The sequence below is a fragment of the Drosophila nasuta genome, chromosome 2R (assembly GCF_023558535.2).
Source record: "Drosophila nasuta strain 15112-1781.00 chromosome 2R, ASM2355853v1, whole genome shotgun sequence".
Taxonomy (NCBI): domain Eukaryota; kingdom Metazoa; phylum Arthropoda; class Insecta; order Diptera; family Drosophilidae; genus Drosophila; species Drosophila nasuta.
Genome location: NC_083456.1, coordinates 22,365,616 through 22,387,371, shown reverse-complemented (window position 1 = coordinate 22,387,371; position 21,756 = coordinate 22,365,616). Strand labels below are relative to the sequence as shown.

At 39.3% G+C, this 21,756-nt stretch overlaps 1 protein-coding gene across 5 annotated transcripts in view; it reads right to left on the bottom strand.

The window, feature by feature from the left end:
- Positions 1–21,756, bottom strand: part of LOC132787278 (homeotic protein antennapedia) — a 121,769-nt gene that overhangs the window by 4,560 nt on the left and 95,453 nt on the right. For 3 of the 5 annotated variants that reach the window (XM_060794216.1, XM_060794219.1, XM_060794218.1), the window contains 4 exons: positions 10,502–10,747; positions 9,654–10,432; positions 9,491–9,529; positions 9,151–9,376 (listed from right to left, as the gene is read on the bottom strand). In XM_060794216.1, the coding sequence (XP_060650199.1) occupies positions 9,151–9,376; positions 9,491–9,529; positions 9,654–10,310 (922 nt within the window). In that variant the 5' untranslated portion in view covers positions 10,311–10,432; positions 10,502–10,747. Of the gene's footprint in view, positions 1–9,150; positions 9,377–9,490; positions 9,530–9,653; positions 10,451–10,501; positions 10,748–21,756 lie in introns of all 5 variants that reach the window. The other 2 variants (XM_060794217.1, XM_060794220.1) reach the window with 2 other exon arrangements.

Genomic DNA, 21,756 nt, shown 5'->3' with positions numbered 1-21,756 from the left:
ACTGAACTCTCATGCAAGGCAAATAAATGCTTATTTTAATTGATAAAAACACCTTCATGGCTCAAAAGTTGATGAGAGCGGGTTGAGAGGGGGGAGGAGCAGAGAGAGGCCTATCGCTTGGTCTTTGGCAATTTAAGAGCGGGCGCGCCTCACTTCTTGGCGGCTGAAATTAGTTTTTAATGATGCCTTTGCACATTTCATGTGGCCATCACTCAAAAGGCCACAAAATGAAATTTTTCGTTGTATTCTTGTTTGCTTGATTTTCCTTTACTTTTTTTATAGAGCGAGGCAGCTAAAATTGTGTACTGAAAAATTATTATAAACGCATTAATGGAGCTTGGCAGGAAAGTCGACGAGGGAAAGGAGTTGAGTTGAGTTGAGTTTTGGTCGGCGTATCAAGTACAAAAATATAATAAAGGTGAAACAATTAATATCAAAAAGGAGCAGCGATACGAAATATTACGCACTTCATGTCTGAGTTTGGAGTTGGAGGCGCCGAATGTGGCGCAGTTCTCAAAATGCCACGCCCCAAACGCCTAACTACTGGCCAGCTGAACTACCGGTCTGTCGAATGGATGGATGGATGGATGGATGGAATGCTTGAATGTTGGAATGGTTGAATGCTTGAATGGTTGGTTGGTTGGCTGAGTGGTTGAGTGGTTGAGTGGTTGGTTGGTTGGCTGTCTGGCATTAATGCTTTTTGATATGAAAGCGTATTGTAATTAAATTGCGATTAGGCCACCATTTTAACCATTTTACTCGTATATTACTCTTCTTGCTCCATAATGGATTTTATTCCATTTTTTTTCTCTCCCGCTCCCGCTCTCCCTCCACCTCCAATTACATTACTATTATTGTGCAAGTGTGAGTGTGAGTGCGAGCCAGAGTTGGTATCGCGTTGAGGCAACGTTTAAAGGAAATCATTAAAATAATTACGGCTACATTTTATAAAAATTCATTCAAGTTGCAAACAACAAAATTATTAGCTCAAAAAAATTACGCAGAGAAATTAGAATTCGCGTTTGAGAAGAAAAGAGTACAAATGGTTGGTCTTTAAACCTTAGGGAATAGAAATACATAATTTCGAATATGAATTTTTATAATTGATAAAGTACATTTTTCTTAAAGTATCAAAATTAAATTCTCTAAATTCTTACATCATCCTAAGCTCTATTTTATTTAGTCTTTAAAACTTTGTTTTCAAACAAATCAAAAGACATTAATAACTTCGAATGTAAATTATCATTCATTGGAAGCATTTTTGAAATGAAATATGGATATAATTAGTTAAGAATTTTTTTTAATTATTGAAATGAAATTCTCTAAATTTGTAGAGCATATAATTAGTTAAGAATTTTTTTCAAATTATTGAAATGAAATTCTCTAAATTTGTAGAGCATCTTAAACTTCTCTTTATTTGTTTATCTAATTAAGAAATGAAGATAAAATTCTCCTTCGCTTATTTAGAAATAATATATAAAGTCCTCCAACCAATTCCCTTGACCTACACACACAGCGACCTTAGAAGTAAAAACACTTGCAACAACTGCAACTTGGCAGTTGCAACTCTTCACTTTGCAACCTTTAACTCGTTGGCCAGGTTAAGGCTTCAAAGTCGCCAAACGTCGCCGGTGGTCGGTTGCCTGTTTACTTGTCAAACTTGCATGTCATGGCAAAAGAATAAATAAAATACGCAAAACTGTGTAGATAAACAACAAAGTAAAATTGTAAAAAAAAAAAAAACAGAAAAAAACACCATATAAAGAAAAAGGTAAAAAGCACACATCAAATGCGAGTAAATGTTTTTTTAATTGCGGAAATTACAGACAAACGCGCGCCGCTGCAACAAATGCTGGCAAATTATTATTATTTATGCCCGCGAGTTGATAAATTTTTTGCCCGACAGAGACAGCCAGTAACAAAGAGAGTGAGAGAGATGTACTAAGAAGACAGCAGCGTGTGTGGCATTCGAGAGGTGGTTGTGATGTCATTCGTTCTCCGTTCTGTGGCTGCGAAAAGCGTCAAGTCAGCCAATGACTTTGTGCTAAATAAACGGTAAACAGCGACAACACTTTGCTGACATACTTGCCAATTAGCACAGCCTCAATGTGACTTTTCATTCCCCAACATAGCTGAATAACATTTTTGGAAAAACTTTCCATTTTTCACACACACCCAAAAGTGGAAGTGGCGATTTGAATAGGTGGGTTTTTAATTTATTTTCAAGCTGCAATTTCTTCAATTTTAATTAAATAAAAAATATAAAAGTAACAGCATCTAAAAGTGAGCAATACCCTATAAACCTGACTTCAATATTGTAATTTATTAAAATGTCTAAATATAATTTAACAAAATTTTAAAACTCACTCCTTTCAAAATGTTATTTTCTTTATTTTAAGTTTGCCAACCTTTTGCTCGCTTTTCACTTTGTACAGGGTATGGAAAGATGAAGCGAAACTGGTTGCACTGTCAGAGGTAGCGGCAACAATTAAAAATTACCATTGACCAGCAGCACATTTATAACATTTTTAATTTTGTTTTTCCCTTTTTTTTCCGCTGCTGACCAGAGAATCTCAGGAGATGCTGCGACTTTTTAATTTGGGACTTGTTAAGCACTTAAGAGGGTTAAAAATCGACAAAAGTTGACAGAAATAAAACATACAACAAAAATACACAGACACATCTAAAATGCGCATAAAGGACAGAAAAAGGAAACCAAACTGGGATATGGTATGGAACCTGACTTATGAATGCGTTCATTAGAGACGCATGCACATGTGCAGCGATTGTGTGGGAAGAGGGGAAAAGTGAGCAGGGCTTGGATAACGGGGGGCTTTAAACTTTATTTAGTTATCGCTTAAACAAAGGCAAAGCCGAAAAAAAAAACTATGCGGCTCAACTCAATTCTGAGTACGTCGATACCCAGCAAAATGAAGTGGGGTATTTTGGTTTGGCATAAGTAATTAATTTTGCACAAGTTTGTGCTTTTAATATGATTAAATCTAAATTATGGAATTATTAAATTCAAATTTGAAACATGTTAATATCTTTTCTAGGGTATCTGCTAGTTGTGGTCTTCTTCTTAGTGATTCTCACTTGGTTAGTTCGTGTGTTTTTTTCTATGTTCCCCATTTTGAATGTACGAGTATTGGAATTGAGATTCAGGCATTCGCTTGGCTGCTGGCTGCATGGCTGGCCATGGCTACCCATGTCAAAATATTTGACAGCTGACTAAAACATGCTATGCGAGACGGGAACGGACACCAAACCAGCTAGAGAACGAAGGAGAGAGAGAGAGAGAGAGAGAGAGAGAGAGAGAGAGAGAGAGAGCGAGAGAGACTGAAGCCGGGGGCGGACAAACATTCAGGCAGGCAGTCAGGCAGTCGGGTACATCATATATCCCTAGTCAGACCAAAAATTCAGAAAACTTCCATCTCTCTCTCCCTAGCGCGCTGTCTCTGTCTGGCTGCTGGTCAAGTGAACTGAGACAGCTGAGCGCCTGTTCCAGCATGGCGTCCATTGAAGCCAGCGAAATCATGAAACATGTGGCCTGACATTGATGAGAACCTCGCCGATCAAATCGCTACTCAGATTATATTCTCAGTCACAATCGCGGAAAAAGTAACTCAAAGTAAGCTAATGTGTAAGTAGATTTCAATACTAAACTGTAATTATAAATAATTCGATTTTAGAAATCTAATATTTTTAACAAATCAATTTGAGAAAGATTAATTTTCATATTTTTCTTTTTTCTGTAATAATTAGTTTAACTAAATTAAGCTAAAACTAAATTTTCATATTTTCTCATGAACTTTTTTGGGCAATAATTAATTTGAATTTTAGTTGTAATAATTCAAGTCGATTATTCTAATAACATTTTTTGTATCTCTCTAAATTTCATGCTAATAACTAATCAATGCTATTTTTTTGTATTTATATTTCTAATCAATCAGCTTAGAAAAAAAAGATTAGATTTAACTAACTGACACCTTGTTGATATAGTTATTAAAATGTCAATTAATTTATGTAATTATCCAATTATAATCTGCTGCAGTTGGAATACTGTTTTGTTCTCAACAATTGCCCAAAACTATTTGTGGTCATGTTGTATTGTAATGCGAAACTTTTGATTAAAGAAACGAGGCATTGGGAATCCAGCTGGGGATCTGGACAGTTGTTGGAACAGAACCACGAGAGAGAGCTTCCTCACTTCATTGCTGCATGAATAATATTCGTAATTTGTCAAAAAGGTTGGCCAAATCCCAAAATAAAAACAAAACCAACAAACAGCAAAACCAAAAAAAAAAAAAAAGAAATGGGAAGCGAAATCCAAAAACAGCGTTGCGATTGAGCGAAATGAATGGCAAAAGCAAAAGCAACAACAACAACGACAACAACAACATTCTTGCTACACCCACAATTTGAGGCAAGTTGTGTTGTGGATGCCTTAGGGCAATACCCGGAGGACCTTTGGCGAGCTGTTGCCATTATTTTTTGGACTTTTCTCTGCGCTATGCTGGCCACCAAAGTGACAGAAGGGGATGGAGGAGGAGGAGGATGGCAAACAACGGAGAAAAATAAAAGCGAAATTTCCTTTTCGCATTTGCTGCGCTTTATTAAACTTTTTTTTTTTGGCCGCACATGGAAATCCCAAAAGTTCCTGTGTCATTTTTGTTGCTCTTACTGCTGTTGTTGTTGTTGTTGTCCACTCGACGCTCAGTTGTCGTTGTCGCTTTCATTTTGACAGCCCGTGTCACATTGGCCAGCAGCTGCCAGCGTTTGTTGATGGAGGTGGCACAGACCGTGTGTGTGTGTGTGTGTGTGTGGTTTTGGTTTTTGCTTTTCTCAGTTTCCGTTTTTCTATTTTTTTTTTCGTTTGATGCTTTTCAAAAAAATCTTCACGCATTTGGCAAATTATCTTTTGATCCGCACGCTTAAATTGCTTGCCACGGAAGGTGGCAGATACTGTTGGCACATCTTCCAAGCATCCAACAAGCATCGAAGCATCGCAGCATCGTCGTTGGCTGGCAAAACACACACTAAGCCATGGCAATCGCCTCCCTAAGTAGTTGTTGTCTCAAATGTCTCGAGCGCTGCTGCCATCGAAAAGTAGTTTGCGCGCAAATCCTCAAGTTAGCAAAACTCCAGCGCAGGACTCGCCGCTGGAAGGCACATTAAGTGCAGTGCCAACAGACAAACAAAGTCGCAACCCGGAGGCGAAGGAGGGGAGTGAAAAGTTTGCTAAAGCCAACGCCAAGTGGCAGCGAGGGGCGAACGACGAACGGACAGCGAGCTGCCAACGGATGATGGCCGGGGATCAACGTTTTACGGCGGAGCCAAGCCATGGAGCCGTAAAAAACTTTTGCACCCAGACAACGTTCAATGTGCAACTTTTTGGCTAGAGAAGTTCTTTTCATTGTGTTGCGCCCTCTGACACTGAATGACGCGGGGTTGTATTTAAGGTTGATGCGGGGGATTTTCCGAGGGAGGGGATTTTGGGAAGCTGTCGCACATAATGCGCACAATGAAGTGCACTTTTCATACTCGAAAGAATTGAAAAGTTGTTTGCGAGAAGAGATGCGCAATACACAATAAAATTCATTTCGATTTGAGTGGAGTTTGTTGTAGTTTTTTACTGCATAAATATGCGATAAGTAGATGGGCAGTTATCGCTGATTCAATTGCGATTTATTCAAGCAATAAATGATGATGAGTTGTGAATCGAATGCTTTGTAATTCGACAATTTATTTTACAATATAAATTGATTATTTCTAACTAAAACAAATCTGTATTTCAACAACTTAATTTCACTTACACGTCACACGGACACGTCAGATTAAAAGCTCAAAGCTTCGCCTATATTGAAACATAGCGTATTAAAAGCTTTTATGCCAAACTTACACTAATACTAGCACATTTATTCACACACATCAAAAATATATACTTGACAGCTTGTTTAGCTTTTATTTAGCGACTTTATTTTCATTTATGTATAAAAAAATAACCTCAAACACGGAAATACTTGGTCGGTGGAAATTTACCCACATTTAGATAAACATCGAGGCGCAACAAGGTCAAAAATAAAACTCTTTCACTGTAGTCTGCATATGTAGCGATAGACTAACTAAAGGATGCTGGCCAAGAGCAGCAGCAGCAGACACTTGTTGCAAGAATTTGTTGACTGTCGCTTAAATTTATGACCCAACGCCGAGCGACAAAGGCAGAGGAGGCAGCAGGATAAAGGATGACGATGAGAACGGGAATACGGGAATGGGAATGGGAATAAAGAGAAGGAGGAGGTAAATGGCAGCCAGGGGCTCGCAAGTTTTTGCTGCTTATGAGCAAATTATCAAAAACCAAACTGAAAACTTTGCCAACACCAATACAGCATCAAAACAACATTAACACACAGCCAACACTAGAAGGCGACTGCCAACAGGCAACTCTTGCCGCAAGGAGCTCTGCACTTGGACTTGGACTTGGACTTGAACTTGTGCTCGGTCTTGGGATTGGGCTTGGGCTTGGCATTGGGCTGCCCGCCCTATCTGGCTGCATGTTATTATGTCTTTTTTAGCTTTGCTTTTTTTCTCTCTCTGGTTTTTTTTGTTGTTGTTCGTGCTGCTCATGAGTAACAACTTAATTGAAAGTGCGCTTTGTGGCGGCGACAATGCGCCAGCCCCTTGCCACAGGACGCCAGTCACGATCGGCACTCTTTAGTCATTTGCCTAATGCCCGGGTGAAATATGACGAGGCGTTAAGTAGTTACAAAGCAATCCACAGTGGAGGCGAGTAAGGAAATTTGTTATTGCCTCCGAGAGAAGATATCTTGCAGATATATCACAAGTAGTGTGAGAGCATATTACAGAGAGTGGCGAAGTCGAAATTATAGATTTGGCTAAGTAGTCGCAATTTTGATGTAAGAGCTGCAAATTGAAATTTCAATGGGAGAGCGCAGAGTAGATCAGAAATAATCAGAGTTGTATGGTAACACCCATAAACCTTTATTCACCATCCCATTTCATGTAGCAACTAGTTGGGTAAGTTATTATTTCCAATCGCAAATCGATCAATTTAAATCATTTTATGCACTCGATTGCTTAATTATTGCAAGCGAATAGTTTAACACTTCGTGCTGATTTTTCTAATAACAAAATTCGATTAAGTTGTCAATTGTTGGTCGCAGTTAAGTAATTTTTAATTTTCGACCCACTGTGTCAGCTATTTTTATTGGTTGCACAACAAGAGGCAAAGGCAAAAAAAACGTTGAATGCAAAACCTAAGCAGAAATAAACTCGTATGCATTTAATCATCGTAACTTAAGCTCGAGATCATGTTGTGCCACAGACTTACAGACCAACAGAGTCACTCGAAGTCCGAATCTATGGCCGCACCCTCCGCGGGAGACGCCAGAGTCGGACTCTCGACTCTGAATCTGACTCTGAGTCTCGACTCTCTTGGGGTCTCAGATCTTGGCTCTGTTGTTGTCGCTCCTTCATTTCTTGAATACAAAAAAGAACTTCGTGTCACCGCAACGTTGCTTGCCCTGGCGAGATTCTGTTTTTTGTGTTTTTTGTAGGCGCAGGAGTCGAAGTCGAAGCTGCGGGATTAAGACGACGCGACACAGTGGTTGGGCTTTGGCCAGCTTCAAGTCCGGCCAGGTCGGGCCCATGAATGGAGTGAAGCGGCCGCGGCGTGTTCTGGAGATTAATAAATTGATGGCATCCATTGCACATAACGTGTAACTAATGGCACTCATCAATTCTGCTTTACATCTCAATCTGGCGTTGGCAAAAAATACAAAAAATACAAAAAAACACCACAAAGTGTAGAAGAAAAGCAGCAGGCAAAAGTAGCTACAGAAGTAGAGAGAAAAAAAGCCCAGACTGCTAAGACTGTGCCTCGTTGTGGGCTAAACATTGAGCAGGCCATTTGGTAATGAGGCAGCTTAAAGGGAAACTGCGTGTGCTGGCTTCACTTTCTGTGCCGCATGCGAAAAACGAAAGTGATTTCTATGTTGAAGAAAAACAAATTCAAATTCCACTTATGCAACTCGCACGCATCCTGCTGACCGCTTGACTCTTGTCTGCTGTCTCAAGCGATCCTAAATTCTCTGTGAATTAGTTACGCTCCGATTTTCCTTTCATTTTCGAACACAACACACATACACACACACGTCTATTGTCAATTTGCATTATTTGCGAGACCGCCTTCTGTGACGTAGTCCCTCTACTGGGCACCTCTTTCGACCTCTTTCACACTGCGTGACATCTTGTCGCAGCCTTTCTGATCCAGTTGTCTATTCATCGATTTCGTTTTGGGAAATTTGCAAATTTGGCTAAAATGTCAGGTATACGTCGAACCGGTGTTTTTGTCCTCATTGCAGATGGATTACGACTAATGTGACCGATTGGCCAAGGCAATAAAGTGAAATTACTCGGACGTGTCAAGGTCAGCAAATGTTTCGCATGCTGCCGAAATAGTCAATTTTGCAATGGCAAGTATTTGCAATGATAGAAATTGATTTTAGCATTTGTTTTGATTTAATTAAAGATTTCAGATATTCTACCAATGGAATAGGTACGAGAAACTGCGCAACGCAATTTAATATAATAGTTAAATTTAAGTGTATTTTTGTAATATGTATATTATTTAATATATTTAGTTTAATCCAAGATGTTTTTTATTGTTTTAGTTACTTCAAACTTGTTTAATTTCAGTTTAACAGTCAATTTCTTTGAATCGCGCGCTTCACAAGCGCAAGCAGTGCAACTGAACGAAATGTCAAGCAGTGCGTGATGTACTGCTTCGCAATTTACTGTACTGCTTTGTAAGCAGTCCAAACCAGTTTTAACGAAAAGATCAATGCTGAGGGGAAGTCACTAAATATTTTCGTTCGATTATGAGAATTTAAAAATTGTAAATTACATTTTGTCAGTTATCCAATAATAATTGTTGGTTAATTGCAATGTTGTTGTTTTTCTTATTTTGTTTTGTTTTGTTCTTGTTTTTTGTTTTGTTGGTATGCAAGACTACGACTAGTTTAAGACTACGTTCAACGTTCTAACTACAGCAACCCACTACTATAAGAAGAAGAAAAATTCCACTTAATACGTTTCGTGGAATTGTCGATCACTTTCCTTGACACTTACCAAACTGACTTCGCATCCAGGGATACAGTGGTGACGGCATCCCTGAAGATTGCGAACTCGGATTTTGGGATGGAGGCGTATGTTGTCCTGGATGTCCCTGATGCATCTGCGGCGGTCCTTGCCCGGCACCCGGATGCATCATGCCCTGCGGTGGCGACACCACCACTGGCGGCACACCCGTCTGCTGTTGTCCATACATGCCCATGTTGTGATGGTTCTGATGCACCTAAAAAACGAGGAGTTTCCCGAATGAGTATTGAGATCTGACTAATTTTAACCAACACCAAACTCAACGAAGAAATAATAAGCATGAGGACTTAGTGCCGAACTTTGTGCTTACCTCTGTTACATCGGGAACGCCTACGTCAGTGTAACCCAACTGCATTGTTTGGTAGGGAGAGAGATGGAAGAATGAAGCGTTTTTAGAATGTTATTTGCGGGGCTCAAAGCTTGCAACCATTTTATTAGTAAGAAAGGTGGGGACAATTGAAGTTCGAGCTTACCTGCGCCTGCGGATGTCCCATGTGATGGGGCAGCGACATTTGTGCATTCATATGATGTCCACCCATTTGATCCACCAGCGGCGGTGAGCCGCCTTCTTGCACCAGACCGAGGCCACCGACTGCCGCCTGCAGCTTGCAACTTGCATAGACGACGGGCTGCTGTTGTTGTTGCTGCTGCTGTTGCGGATGTGTCACCTGTTGTTGCGTCACCTGAGGATGTTGTTGCTGCTGCTGCTGCTGTTGATGTTGCTGCGCCGCCTGTTGCTGCTGCTGCTGTTGTGACTGTTGCTGCTGGGATTGTTGTTGCTGTTGCTGTTGGGCAACTGACACCAGTTGTCCGTTTGTCTGCGCCTGCGGCATCACACCGCCCACCTGACTGGAAGGACTATCGGGACGTGAATACCCTTGGTGTTGCTGCTGCTGCTGTTGCTGATCCATGCCCTGACCGTTGTAGTAGGGCATGCGATCGTAGGGCGGGAAGCGCGGGTAGGGCATATTGCCCTGCTGATTTGGATTCTGGCTGTAGTGATGCATCTGCTGTGCATCGAGATCGGTGACGCCGTTGCCCGGATAGTGGCCATGGTGCATATCCGCTCCCATATACGAGTTGGTGAAATATGACGTCATGCTTTCGCAGTTATTTGTACTCATCGTCATTTTGTTATCCGTTTGTTTTCTTCCCCTTGTTGCCCCTTGACTGTAACTGTAACTCTGACCGTGAACGTGACTTAGTTGCTAGTGACTGTGACTCGACTCTGTGTGCTTTTAGCTACTTTCTCCTATATATAAAAAGTAAACTATCACATTAATTAAGTATTTATTTGTGAATTATTTATTGTTTTACTCACCTAAATATCCTTTGAACACTTAAGTACAATGTACAGTTGCGCCTTAAATTTAGTGTGTGTGTGTGTGTTTGGGGAGTTTGTTGTGTGTGTGTGAGGTATAAAATTAGTTTTTCTGTTTTTGTTTTTGGTTTTGCTGTTCCTCCGTTTTGGTAGAAAATCCGTTGCTTTCGCAGTTGCAGTTGTTCCTTATGATCCTTAAGTAGCCTTAACCTCTAGTTGGTATTTTTCAATTTTGATTTTGAAACTCTGCAAATAAATAAATGTAAATTTGCGCGTTTTAGTCAATAATTTCTCGTTTTGATTTGTTGTTCTTTGCGCTTTGAAGTTTCGTTTGAAAATGCGCCACAAAAGGCGAAGGCAACATGTGCTTTCTGTTGATAGCAACATGTGCTGCAACGATCTGTGGCAAGACTTTCGCTGATAAATTGTTTATGTTACGCTTTGACAATTTCCCAAAATTATCGAAAATCATATTGGAGAATCAGAGATGAGAAGACAAAGAATTTAGAGGAGCGTAGTTCTTCATTAATATAATATAATACATATCCTTATTATTTAAGTTTTCATTAGAATAGCAAATCAAATTTAATGAACAAAATTTAAAACATAACAATTATAAAGGTTCATTTCAATGTTCTGGAACTTTGAATTTCGCATACAAAACATATTTATAAAAATCTCTTATAGTGTTTTGAATTCCAGAATTAATATAAATATTTTCTTTGTGGTATTTCCTGAATACGCAGCATGTAGAATTTGATTGTGCTTTGCAGCGTAACAGAAATGTCATTCATTGGTTGGCTGACATGCTGACAACATTCGTTGAATTTATGAATATGAAATCAATTGTGTTATCCCCTTTTGACCTGACATCCTTCCGGTCAAAGTGATTTAATTTCCTGGCTCATTATCACGAGTCTCTGACCTCATAAATCAAAACTCGAACAATGTAGACAGACAGAGACAGGCACAAACACACACACATTGAGACAGACAGAGACACACGTTACATGCCATGCATATAGTATGCAAGCATCTCTCATTCTCTTCCTCTTCCCTACCTCTATCTCCCTCCCTGTCTCTGTCTCTTTCTCGCTGTTTGTGCTGTGTTGGTGGTGACAACCCTGCCGAAAAACTAACTAACGGTAACTTGTTGTCGGAAATGAAACTTTTGCAACTTTGCAGAATGGCAAAAAGAGAGAGAAAATGTAAAACTTTAAAATATTTCAGCGACAAGCACTGCTTGCATATTTTTCCGCCTTTTTCCCTCGACTTTTCCCCATTGGCATTCGCCGTTGCATGTATTTGTATTGTCTGCGTGTGTGTGTGTGTGTGAGGCATTCTCGGTTATTTCGCTTTTGTTAACGAAATAATTTCTTGTGCCGCCAATGCCGCCGTTGCCAAAGCTTCCCTTTCAATTACACATTTCCCGCTGATGCTCGGCGCGAAAGGACAATGCCAGGCGGAAGGAAGCTGCGTCGGACGAAAAGGCCAAAACTACCCAAACCTCGCATCCAACTCCAAACGGATGCGGGTAAAATCGGTGGCTCGCTCTGCCTATAGAGAGATGGCCATAAAACGAGTATACGATATGTAGGTGGTTATCAGACATGTGCTGGAGTGGGCAGCAACACACAGGGGGGAGGGGGTTGGGAGGACAGGCGGAATTGCAGACGAGACAGCAGCCTTGGCCATGGCGGTTGGACCTTGCACGCAGCCGTGGAGGGGGCGGGGTGGTAAAGAAACTCACTCAAGCACAAGCGAGATGATAATAATGTCTGATGTGTGTTTTGTGCTGTTGTTACCGTTATTGTTGTTGTTGCTGTTGCTCTGCCATGGCACTTATTGTTGCGGATACGAGCGGGTGTGAGTGTGTGTGTTTACTTTATGATTTATGTTTGTCTGATGTGATTTATTCAAGCGAACAAATGCTAAAATTTGATTTGCAATAAAAGATTTGCCACCCAAAGAAATATCATACACTAAGCTTTAATTGAATCTTGGTTGCATTAAGTTCAATTTTGAGCACCTTACATTTATAAAAAAAAAGGCTTCAATCATTATTGTCTGGCATTTCTTAATTTAATTTTATTTGTTGATTTTATGCTCCTTTGTCTTAGGCTACGAATTTTGAAGTCTTACATTCATTTACGCATTGCATACTTTTAGGATTGCATGAACTAAGCCCTCTAGCGGTGGCGTTGTGAAACAACTCATATCAGTTTTGACAGATGTCGCTTTCGCTTTGAGTAACTCGCAGCGACCTCTGGCAGCTGTATGGGAAACTACTTCATACTTGGCGAGGAAGACAATAGACGAAACACTGGTGATTTAACAGTTTGTCGTTATTGGTTTTAAAAAATTGAGGAGGGCAAAATAATTTAATTAAATATTGGTAGTTAATAAAATGGAATGGAATATTGTTTAAATCAATAATTTTATCTATATATAATTTTAATTATTTGATTAAATATTAAATGAACTAAATGCCTAATCAATTTTATTAAAGGTGTTGTAACAATTTTTGGTATTGTTATTTACAAATTATTCAGCTTTGTAGTACATTCATTATGTGCATTAATTGCTTACATTCTCATAAGTCTCAACCCACGGTGCAATTGCTCGTGCAATTAGCCAAGACAGCAACCATAGTTTCAAGCCCAGCCCACTTTCACACAAACGCACGCACACACATGTACGGGAATGCGCATGGCATATGGGCAGTCCCGTTACCTGTTTAAGTCGTCAACGACAACGACGTTTGCCCGCCTTCGCCTTCGCCTTCGCCCCCGCACTCAACGTCGACAGCTAATTTGAGAGCTGCGCATGCAGAAGTAGTAGCAACAACAACAACAACAACAGGAAAAACAGCAACTGCAATGAGAGCACTATGGAAATGGCAGCCAATCCATCAAAGGCGACAAACAGCAGCAGTAAGAAGAGCTCAGCAATGCAGTTAATCAGTACTCACATCAACACACTTACACACACACACATACTAAGGCAGAGATACGTTTCACTCATACGCATGCGCTGTGTGGTGATGGAATGGAAACGAAAACGAAAATGAAAATGAATGATTTCATTCTTCAGGCATCAACTGCAGCCATTTTGATTTACGATTGCGTCGGTGTCGACGCTGCTCTGCTTCTTCTTCTGTCTCATAGTTTTGCATAGCGGCCATGAGAAGGCGTCTCCCATCAACCGTTCGTTGTGGTTGTTGTTGTTGTTGCTGCTGTTGTCGGCATCATCTGAGAGCCAAGGCAACGGTAAACTTACAAAAGGTAGTTAACGCGAGTTATCTCTTAGTTCAGTTACCAAAAGAGGGATGGAGTGAGGGATGAGTGGGAAAGCGAAGAGAACAAACGGAGTTGAAAACGTTCTGCTCGGCTGCCTAAATTAATGTTTTGCATTTTATTTAAATAATAACTAATTGGGCTGACTAAGCCAAGACAGAGTGACTGTGAAACTCAACTTTCCTACATGCGGATTATAACGAAAAAAAAAACTAGAAATTCTGGAAGTGTACAAAAAGATGTTACTAATTAAAATTGCATAATAAATGAGTAACATTTTGTTGTAGTTAATAAATTAAACTACAAAAAAAATTTAATTAAAAATAATATTTGGAATATTGCAAAACTTTTTCTGAATTTATTGAAATATGAAGCTGTCTTGAAATCTTTTAAAGTCATTTAAAATATTTCTATTAAAACTTTTCCTAATTTTATCAAAATTAATTTTATCTTGAAATTTTTTTAAATCATTCTAAATATTTATATTACAACTAGACTCTATTATATGTCGTTATATATAATTCAATTAATTAAATACAAAATAGTATTTGTTGACATTCATTATTATTCAAAAAAATATTTTCAATAATATAGTTAAACTGTTTAGATTCAACTTTAAATAAGTTAACTAAATAAGTATTGTTTGAACTCTTTCCCCACATTCATAATCAATCAGATAAACCTTTTCAATAACAACTCAGTAGAATAGTCAATATCTGAAAACGTCTTCATTAAAATTAAACAGATATTTATGTTTATGATAATGCCCATTTTAACTCTTACAAACCGCTAAACAAATGACCTTGTAATATTACCCAAAAATACTCAGCGACAACATGTAACATAGTGAGCAGTAGTTAAATGAAAGACATAAAATAAAATAAAAAACTAAAAAAAAGACAAAAAAAACAGAAGGGAGAACAAAAACGAGAGAGAACATGAAATAAATAAGCTGGGCAAGTTGAAGCACGTGCTCAGGGCGAATGCCACAAGAGTTTATTGTGCCATCAACTAAAGGAGCAAATAAAATTTTATTACCACTATAAATTTCAGCACTTGAAGCGGTCGAGCAAACGCAGGTTCTTCCTCCTGGACTGCTCTTGACTGTATTCTGGTCTCTTGGCCTGGTGCTGAGGATAAGCCCACGCGATTTAGCGACGGTGTTGCATAAAGACGAATAACGTAAGAGGCAGAAGAAGCAGTAGAAGAAGGAGAAGGAGAGACAAGGGGGAAACTGGACTCAGCGAGGCCTGCATTTTTCTCACATTTATCTTTTTTCGAGTGCTGCGTTTTATTGCGATTGGAAATTGAGCTTGTCAACGCGGCCCAAACGGCAACGCTTGGCTAGTCTGGCTATCAATGAAGGTGCAGAGCAGCAGCAGGAAGGGAAACGTCTGCCAGTCAGTTAACGTGGCCAACAACAGCTGGCACGATTCTGTTCAGTTCTCGTTTTATATTATTTTCTTTCTTTTTTTTGGCGCGCGCGCTCTTCGCTGCTGATAATAAAAATGTCAGCCGCTTGACGATTGCCGGTTCATAAATAAAGTTTTGCATTTGAATTGGAAATTGGCTATTGACAGCATTGAGGGGAGCAAAAGACAGAGACGGAACGAGAGAAAGAGCAGGCTTGAGGAAGTTGTGCACTTGGCTAAATTTAGAGGCAAACAAGAGACGCATTTCTTACATTTAATTGGTGCTATTTAGCATTCACTAATGGACATGGCACAGTATGCAGCACCTGCAACCAGAGAATGAGAAAGAGAGAGAGGGAGAGCGGGAGAGAGAGCGGGAGACTGATAATAAATCTAATTGACACATTTGCGCCGGCAGAGACTGCATCAGCGGTATTCCCAGGACAATTGACATGACTCCGACTCCGACTTTGGCCAACTTTGGCCGAACAATAATATGTGAGTGCGTGCAATTAAAAGTGCACTGCATTGCTAATGATCATAATGATGATGATCGTAATGATTGTGCCACAGGGGCAGTCGCTCCATCGATCAGCCATTTGCTGTAATTATGCCTAAAGAGTTGACAATCAACACAGCACAGAGAACACACAATACATAAATTTCATTTTGTGATCATATCGAATCATGCATCGCAACATGGCACTTGTCCATCGTATTGCATCGCATCGATCGATCGTTGGTTGCTGCGATCGATCGATCGATCAATCTTTTTGAGCCCCATTGCCCCGTTGTGATAACGCACCAGGGGCAAGATCAAGTTGGTTGTTGTATGTGATTGGCAGGCAAAAATGCGCCGTTGCCTATTGGAAATTGATTGGCAACAACATGGCCAACGCACTGGTTCTGGCTTGTTGTTGATGTTGCTGCTGTTGCTGTTGATGTTGCTGCTGTTGCACTGTCCTCCATCAGTGTTGTAATGAGCAATGCCTTCATTACAAGGCGCAATGCGTAAACTCAATGCACGCATGCGCATTGCCAGACACGGACACAAACGCAGTTGGAGTCGGAGTCGGAATCAGAGACTCTGTCTGTCTGTCTGTCTGCTAAACACGCACTCACGCACGCAGCTGCAACTCACGCACGCCACTAGAGAGAGGAGCGGAGGGGAAAGCAGATCTGTTGCAGACTTTATCGACGTTTTGTTGCAGCTCTTGTTAAGTGCAAATGCAATCGCGTTGTCGTCTGTGTTTCTCTTGTTTGTTGCTTTGTTTTTGCTGCTGCTTTTCTTTTCTTTGTTTTTAATGAGAGCGCAACTTGAAGTACCCTTTACTCCTCCATTCGCCCCCTGCTTTCTTGCATTATTGTTCCGCAATTGAATTGTTAAGTGCGTTCGTTGCAACCATTCCAAAGTGCTTGCCCCCAAACGCTCCGCTTGCTTGTTGCCTCCACAATTTTCAAGACAGTTGCGCGATTGCGTGTGAAAATTATAATTTCGTGTGCACCACCGAACCACCGAGTGTCCACTGTGTCCACTGTGTCCACAGTGTCCACCGTTGACCACCGTGTCCAAAACGACAAAGAAACTTTACTTTAAATGTTGTCAACAATTTGCAAGTTTTTTTTGGTTTTTAAGTGTTAATTAAATTTCATTTTATTGCGCAAATGAAAGTGAAGATAATTTAAGTTTTTCGCTTCGTTTTTCTTGTTTTACTTGTCGCAAAAGCATAAATAACACATTTTTAATGGTTGCAATTAATGAGCTCTGCTTTGAAATCATGTTGAAATTTGTCAAGCTGAAGAAATTTTGCTGCACACAGTGTGCAAAAGGTTAAATTTGAAACCATGTAGAAAAAAATAACATGCGAAAAGAATTTTCAACTTTCGCTTTATGGCCTTTTTAAGGGGTTTCAACATGTTGAAATTTTGTTATAGTTAAATATAATAATAATGAAAACTTTAAAGAAAAAATATAGAAATATTAATCACAATTTTATGAGCAATGTATATAATAAGAACTGCTCTACAAATCGTTGTTAGCTTCCTTTAAATCTGTTTCACCTTTAAGAATCGCCAGTTGAAATTGCACTAAACAAACAGTGAATAGCGATAGTAAAACGAACACCGTTAGAAACCTGCCTAGGACTCCCCATAGAGTCGGGCAGAGAGAATCAGCGGGATATAAGGTGAAAGTTGGCATTGCATAAGAATCAAACCAAAGATATGCAATTCTACATAGTTTCATTCCCAACAACAAAGAGACAAAAGAGAATTGCGTAAGACACAGTTCCACAGTGAAGTCAAGGCCTCGAACTCTGGATGACCTGCAGGTGCTCATAGAGAATACCTGAGATACCGAGTTCGACCCGTGAAATTTCGGTCAGAAGACGTTCACCAAAATAGAGTAATTAACCTTGTCTACGTGATGGCGGCAAATGTCTTTTTAGGGCCTAACTAAGTGGACACGTTTGTCATTTTCATTCGCTTGCCTAATTGTCAGCCAGTGACTGCGATTATCGCCAGCGTGTGGAACTTAGATTCGACTTCAAGTCAAACACGTAATGCTGCAGTCAAAAGTCATATGTTTTTCATGAACTTTACACACAGCAATTAATTCATTATCGAAGAATCTGTAGTTTATGGTGCGCGTCTTTCAATTTAATTGCCCCGAAAAGTAGATCAATCAAAGACATAAAAATAAAGTTGAACAAAGCTTGGGAAGCTTTTAAGTAGCATTAATTGTGCTGATTGAAAGTAATTTGAGCCACTTCCTGTAAGATGAGCAACATTTTAGTTGTTTATTTCGGTTCTATTTTTAGATTATTTTATTATTTTATAACTTATAAATACTACAACACAAGGAAAGTATTGAAAATACTTGAATTTGTCTGATTTATAGGAAAACTTCCTTTAAATCTAGACTTGATTTGCTATTTTTAGTTTATGTTTGAAATATTATATCTTTTGTATACAAATTTATATAAGTAGCGCAAAAATATATGAAAGTATTAAGTCGTTTTAATCTTGATGATTGATTGTGAAACTTCATGCAACATTTGACTTGTTTTGCTATCGAATTTACTTTAAAAATATGGGCATTCACATAAAAATAATATAAGAATAAGAATATTATGAAGTGGTTTTAAATACGTTTATTGAATAGGAAATTCTCACTCAATTGTTGAGCATATTTTTATTGCATTTCAATATTTCTTTATATTCTCACTTTAAAAGCTGCGCGTCAAGTTTTCTCCCTCGGCATGTCTGCAGGGTATTTTATAATTCACACAACTTTCATGTCCATCTTTAGCCCTATTAACAATGTCATCGTCATCTGCAGCCATGTGCTTGCCTCTGCGTTGCTTTTGCTTTTGCTTTTGCCTTGCCTTGCTGCCACTTCCACAAAATGTCGCTGCTCCATATAGATGCTTATTTACTTATTCAAATCGTTGAGATTTCCCCCTCTCGTTCTCTCTTGTTTGGCCTCATCGACCATTTCATTTCCATTTCCCATCGCATGTCTCACTGACTCTGCGTCCCTCTCTCTTCTTCCTGTCTCTGCCTCTGTCTCTCTATCCCTGTCCTATTCAACTTGCCGCCTGACACTTCTCTGACAGCGACAGGCCATGAGCAAAACTTTTGTTCTATATACAATTTTTTTTTTTGCCATGCTGCCTTTTTTTTTGTTTCTTTCGTTTTGCTTCTTTGCCAGTGTCGGTTTATTCAGAATATGAGCAAAGCCAAGTTGCAAAAATGCTAAAACAAAAACACAGAAAAAAAAACTGAAAGAATCGCCCAGCGCTAGAAGCTGAAGCTGTAGCTGGAAACTGGAGCTGGAGCTGGAGACAGAGCCAGTGAATGTCATGACAGGCTCAGTGACTTTGGGACCCGTGGCTAAACTCTGAATACTGAATGTTGAATGTTGAATGTTGAGCACACACAGTGAATTGCTGACTAACAACGCTGTCGCGAAATATGAGTTCATTTTAGCGTTAAGACACGAGTTTGGTGTCTGTTTTGCCCCACTGTGCGCACGTGCTTAAATACTTTGGCAGCAGCAGAAATGAGAGAATACTTTTCAGGATGTGACACAAAATGCCGCCATCGTCGTCGCTGTCATCATTGTCTGCTTTAAAGATTACACAAAATATTTGTAAAAATACAAAACACAACAAGCTCACGAGGGGGCGGCGAATGTGTGTATGTGTGGGCATGGCATTGGATGGGAGTCAAGAGGGGAAACTGTAGAGAAAATAAACTCACAGCTTTACAGAAATAACAACTGCGGAGGCAGCAACGGAAAATCAAAGAAAAGCAAAAGGAAAGAAAGAACAACCAAAAAAAAACACATGAAAATATTTACAAAATATTTTCCACTTCAACGAAATGGAAAACGCGACCGCCCCAGTCGCAGATGCTCTTCCTCCCCCGTCTCCCGTTCCCCGTTCTCTTCCTTTCCGTGACACGACTTGAGTTGACTTGGCTTTTGTCTGCTCGCTTCCTCCCCCTCACTCTGCGGCACTTATCCCCGCCTGTCTGTCCGACTCGCTGTCAGTTTGTCTTTCCGTCTAGCAATGGCTCGTTGGCTCCGTCTCCCATCTCTCCATCCCCCTCTTCGTCTTCGTCTCCGTCTTGTTGTCGGCGCCGTCGGCTGCCAAACGACAAAAAGAAAATGCAGCGCAGCGTGAAATGCCTCGGGAGCAAGACCAGCAACACTTGCCACACTTGCAACAACGGCAACACCAACAACAATGCAAATCAAATGCGCGCCAAAAAAACAAATTGCAAACTGAACTTGACTGAGAAATCAGTTGCAGCTAAAGTATCTGCAAACTACATCTAAATGTATCTGTAGCTGCATCTTTAGCATCATGATGCGTTTCTCTTAAGTGAATTGTGTGAAAGAATAAAGACATCATAGCGAACTCAAATGTGCCTAGCTAATTCGCAATTTAACTGCACACTTCATAAATGTATCTTTATGCGTATACACATATCTGTATCTGTGTATCTGTATCTGTGCATTTCGTTGGCACTGCGGCTATACAAGTTTTTAATTGATTTCTGCTGCATTGACCCACAAACAAATTTTCAAATTGCTCTGGCGCCAATTGAATTCACGCCTAAAAAGAAAATTTTTGATATTCAAGCTGAAACCTGTTGAATGCATTGTGGAATTTTGTTTAATTGATAAAAATGTGGTGGAGAGTGCTTTTCGAGGGAAGTTTGTTGGTGTTAAAAAAAATAGTTTAATTAAATAGTTTATAAAAATAAAAGTGAACTTGGTTGAAGCATACGATTTATAAAAGTTCAAATGAAGCTAGCTGAAGTTTAATAATTTTATGCTAAGATATTAAGAACTGCTTTTAAAGTGCATATTTTATAATTTGTGAAGAACACTTTTCAAGTTAAGTTAGTTTGGAGTTGAAGAAAATAGTTTGATGATTTAAGCATATAATTTAGAGAAGTTCAAGTGAAGCTAGTTGAAGATGAATTATTCAAGATTTTAGAGAAGTTCAAGTGAAGTTAGTTGAGGCTGAGGAGTATAACATTGCTAAATAATTTAAGATTTAAGAGATTTCTTTCTTTCTTAGTTAAAGTTTAAGAAAAAAGTCTCAAAATATGAGCGTAATATTTAGGAACGTAACAACTATATTTAAAAGAAAAAACTTAGCTATAAATTTCTGTAGAAATATTTGAAATTTGCTTATAAAAATATTCCAGAATGCAAAATCTTATTTACTGAACTACAATATTTAGTTTTTAAATAAATTTAGTGTGACAAGAATTCTTAGACTACAAAAATGTTTAATGAGTGGCAATAACTATAGGAATAACGTCCCTTATATTACTCTTTACTGTTATAACACTTTTGTAAGTGCAAAACTAAATTATAGCTAATTAACAATTAGCATTTAACTAACTAAATAGCATAGTGCTCTTTGTCTTATCTTATCTTCACTCATAATACTACAGAGTGTCTCTTGTATGTGTTTAACGAAGCTATTCACTCACTTCTATCTATGCTAATGTGGCAGAGCCTCGACCTGGCCCCAAATCCCTTTTAGAGGACGCACTCATTGCTCTCCGGAGACTGATTCTCTTACCGCCAGCGCAGAGTTTTGTGCTGCATGATATGATAATTATATATATGTTGCCCACAAAAAGCACACACAAAATGCTAAATTCATATGCAAACGGCCGTAAAACTTCAAAGTGGGCGGGGAATGAGGAGTTAGGTTTGAAATGGAGCGACAACTACAAGTCAAAATATAAAATGGAAAATGTGTGAATATTTCATTTGGTTGGCTTTGTGGCAAAAGCCAACACAACCAAAAAGAGAAAAAACAAAGGAAAACCTAGCACCGAAATGCCACATGTGGCAACTTGCAGTGGCAGTGGCAGCGGCAGCGGCGGCAACAACAACGCACACGTCAATGTTAATTTAGTCAACGCCACAAAAACAGCACAAACAACATAACACAACACAACACACAACACGACAAAACGAACACAACAACAAATGAAACAATTCCATTGGGCATTG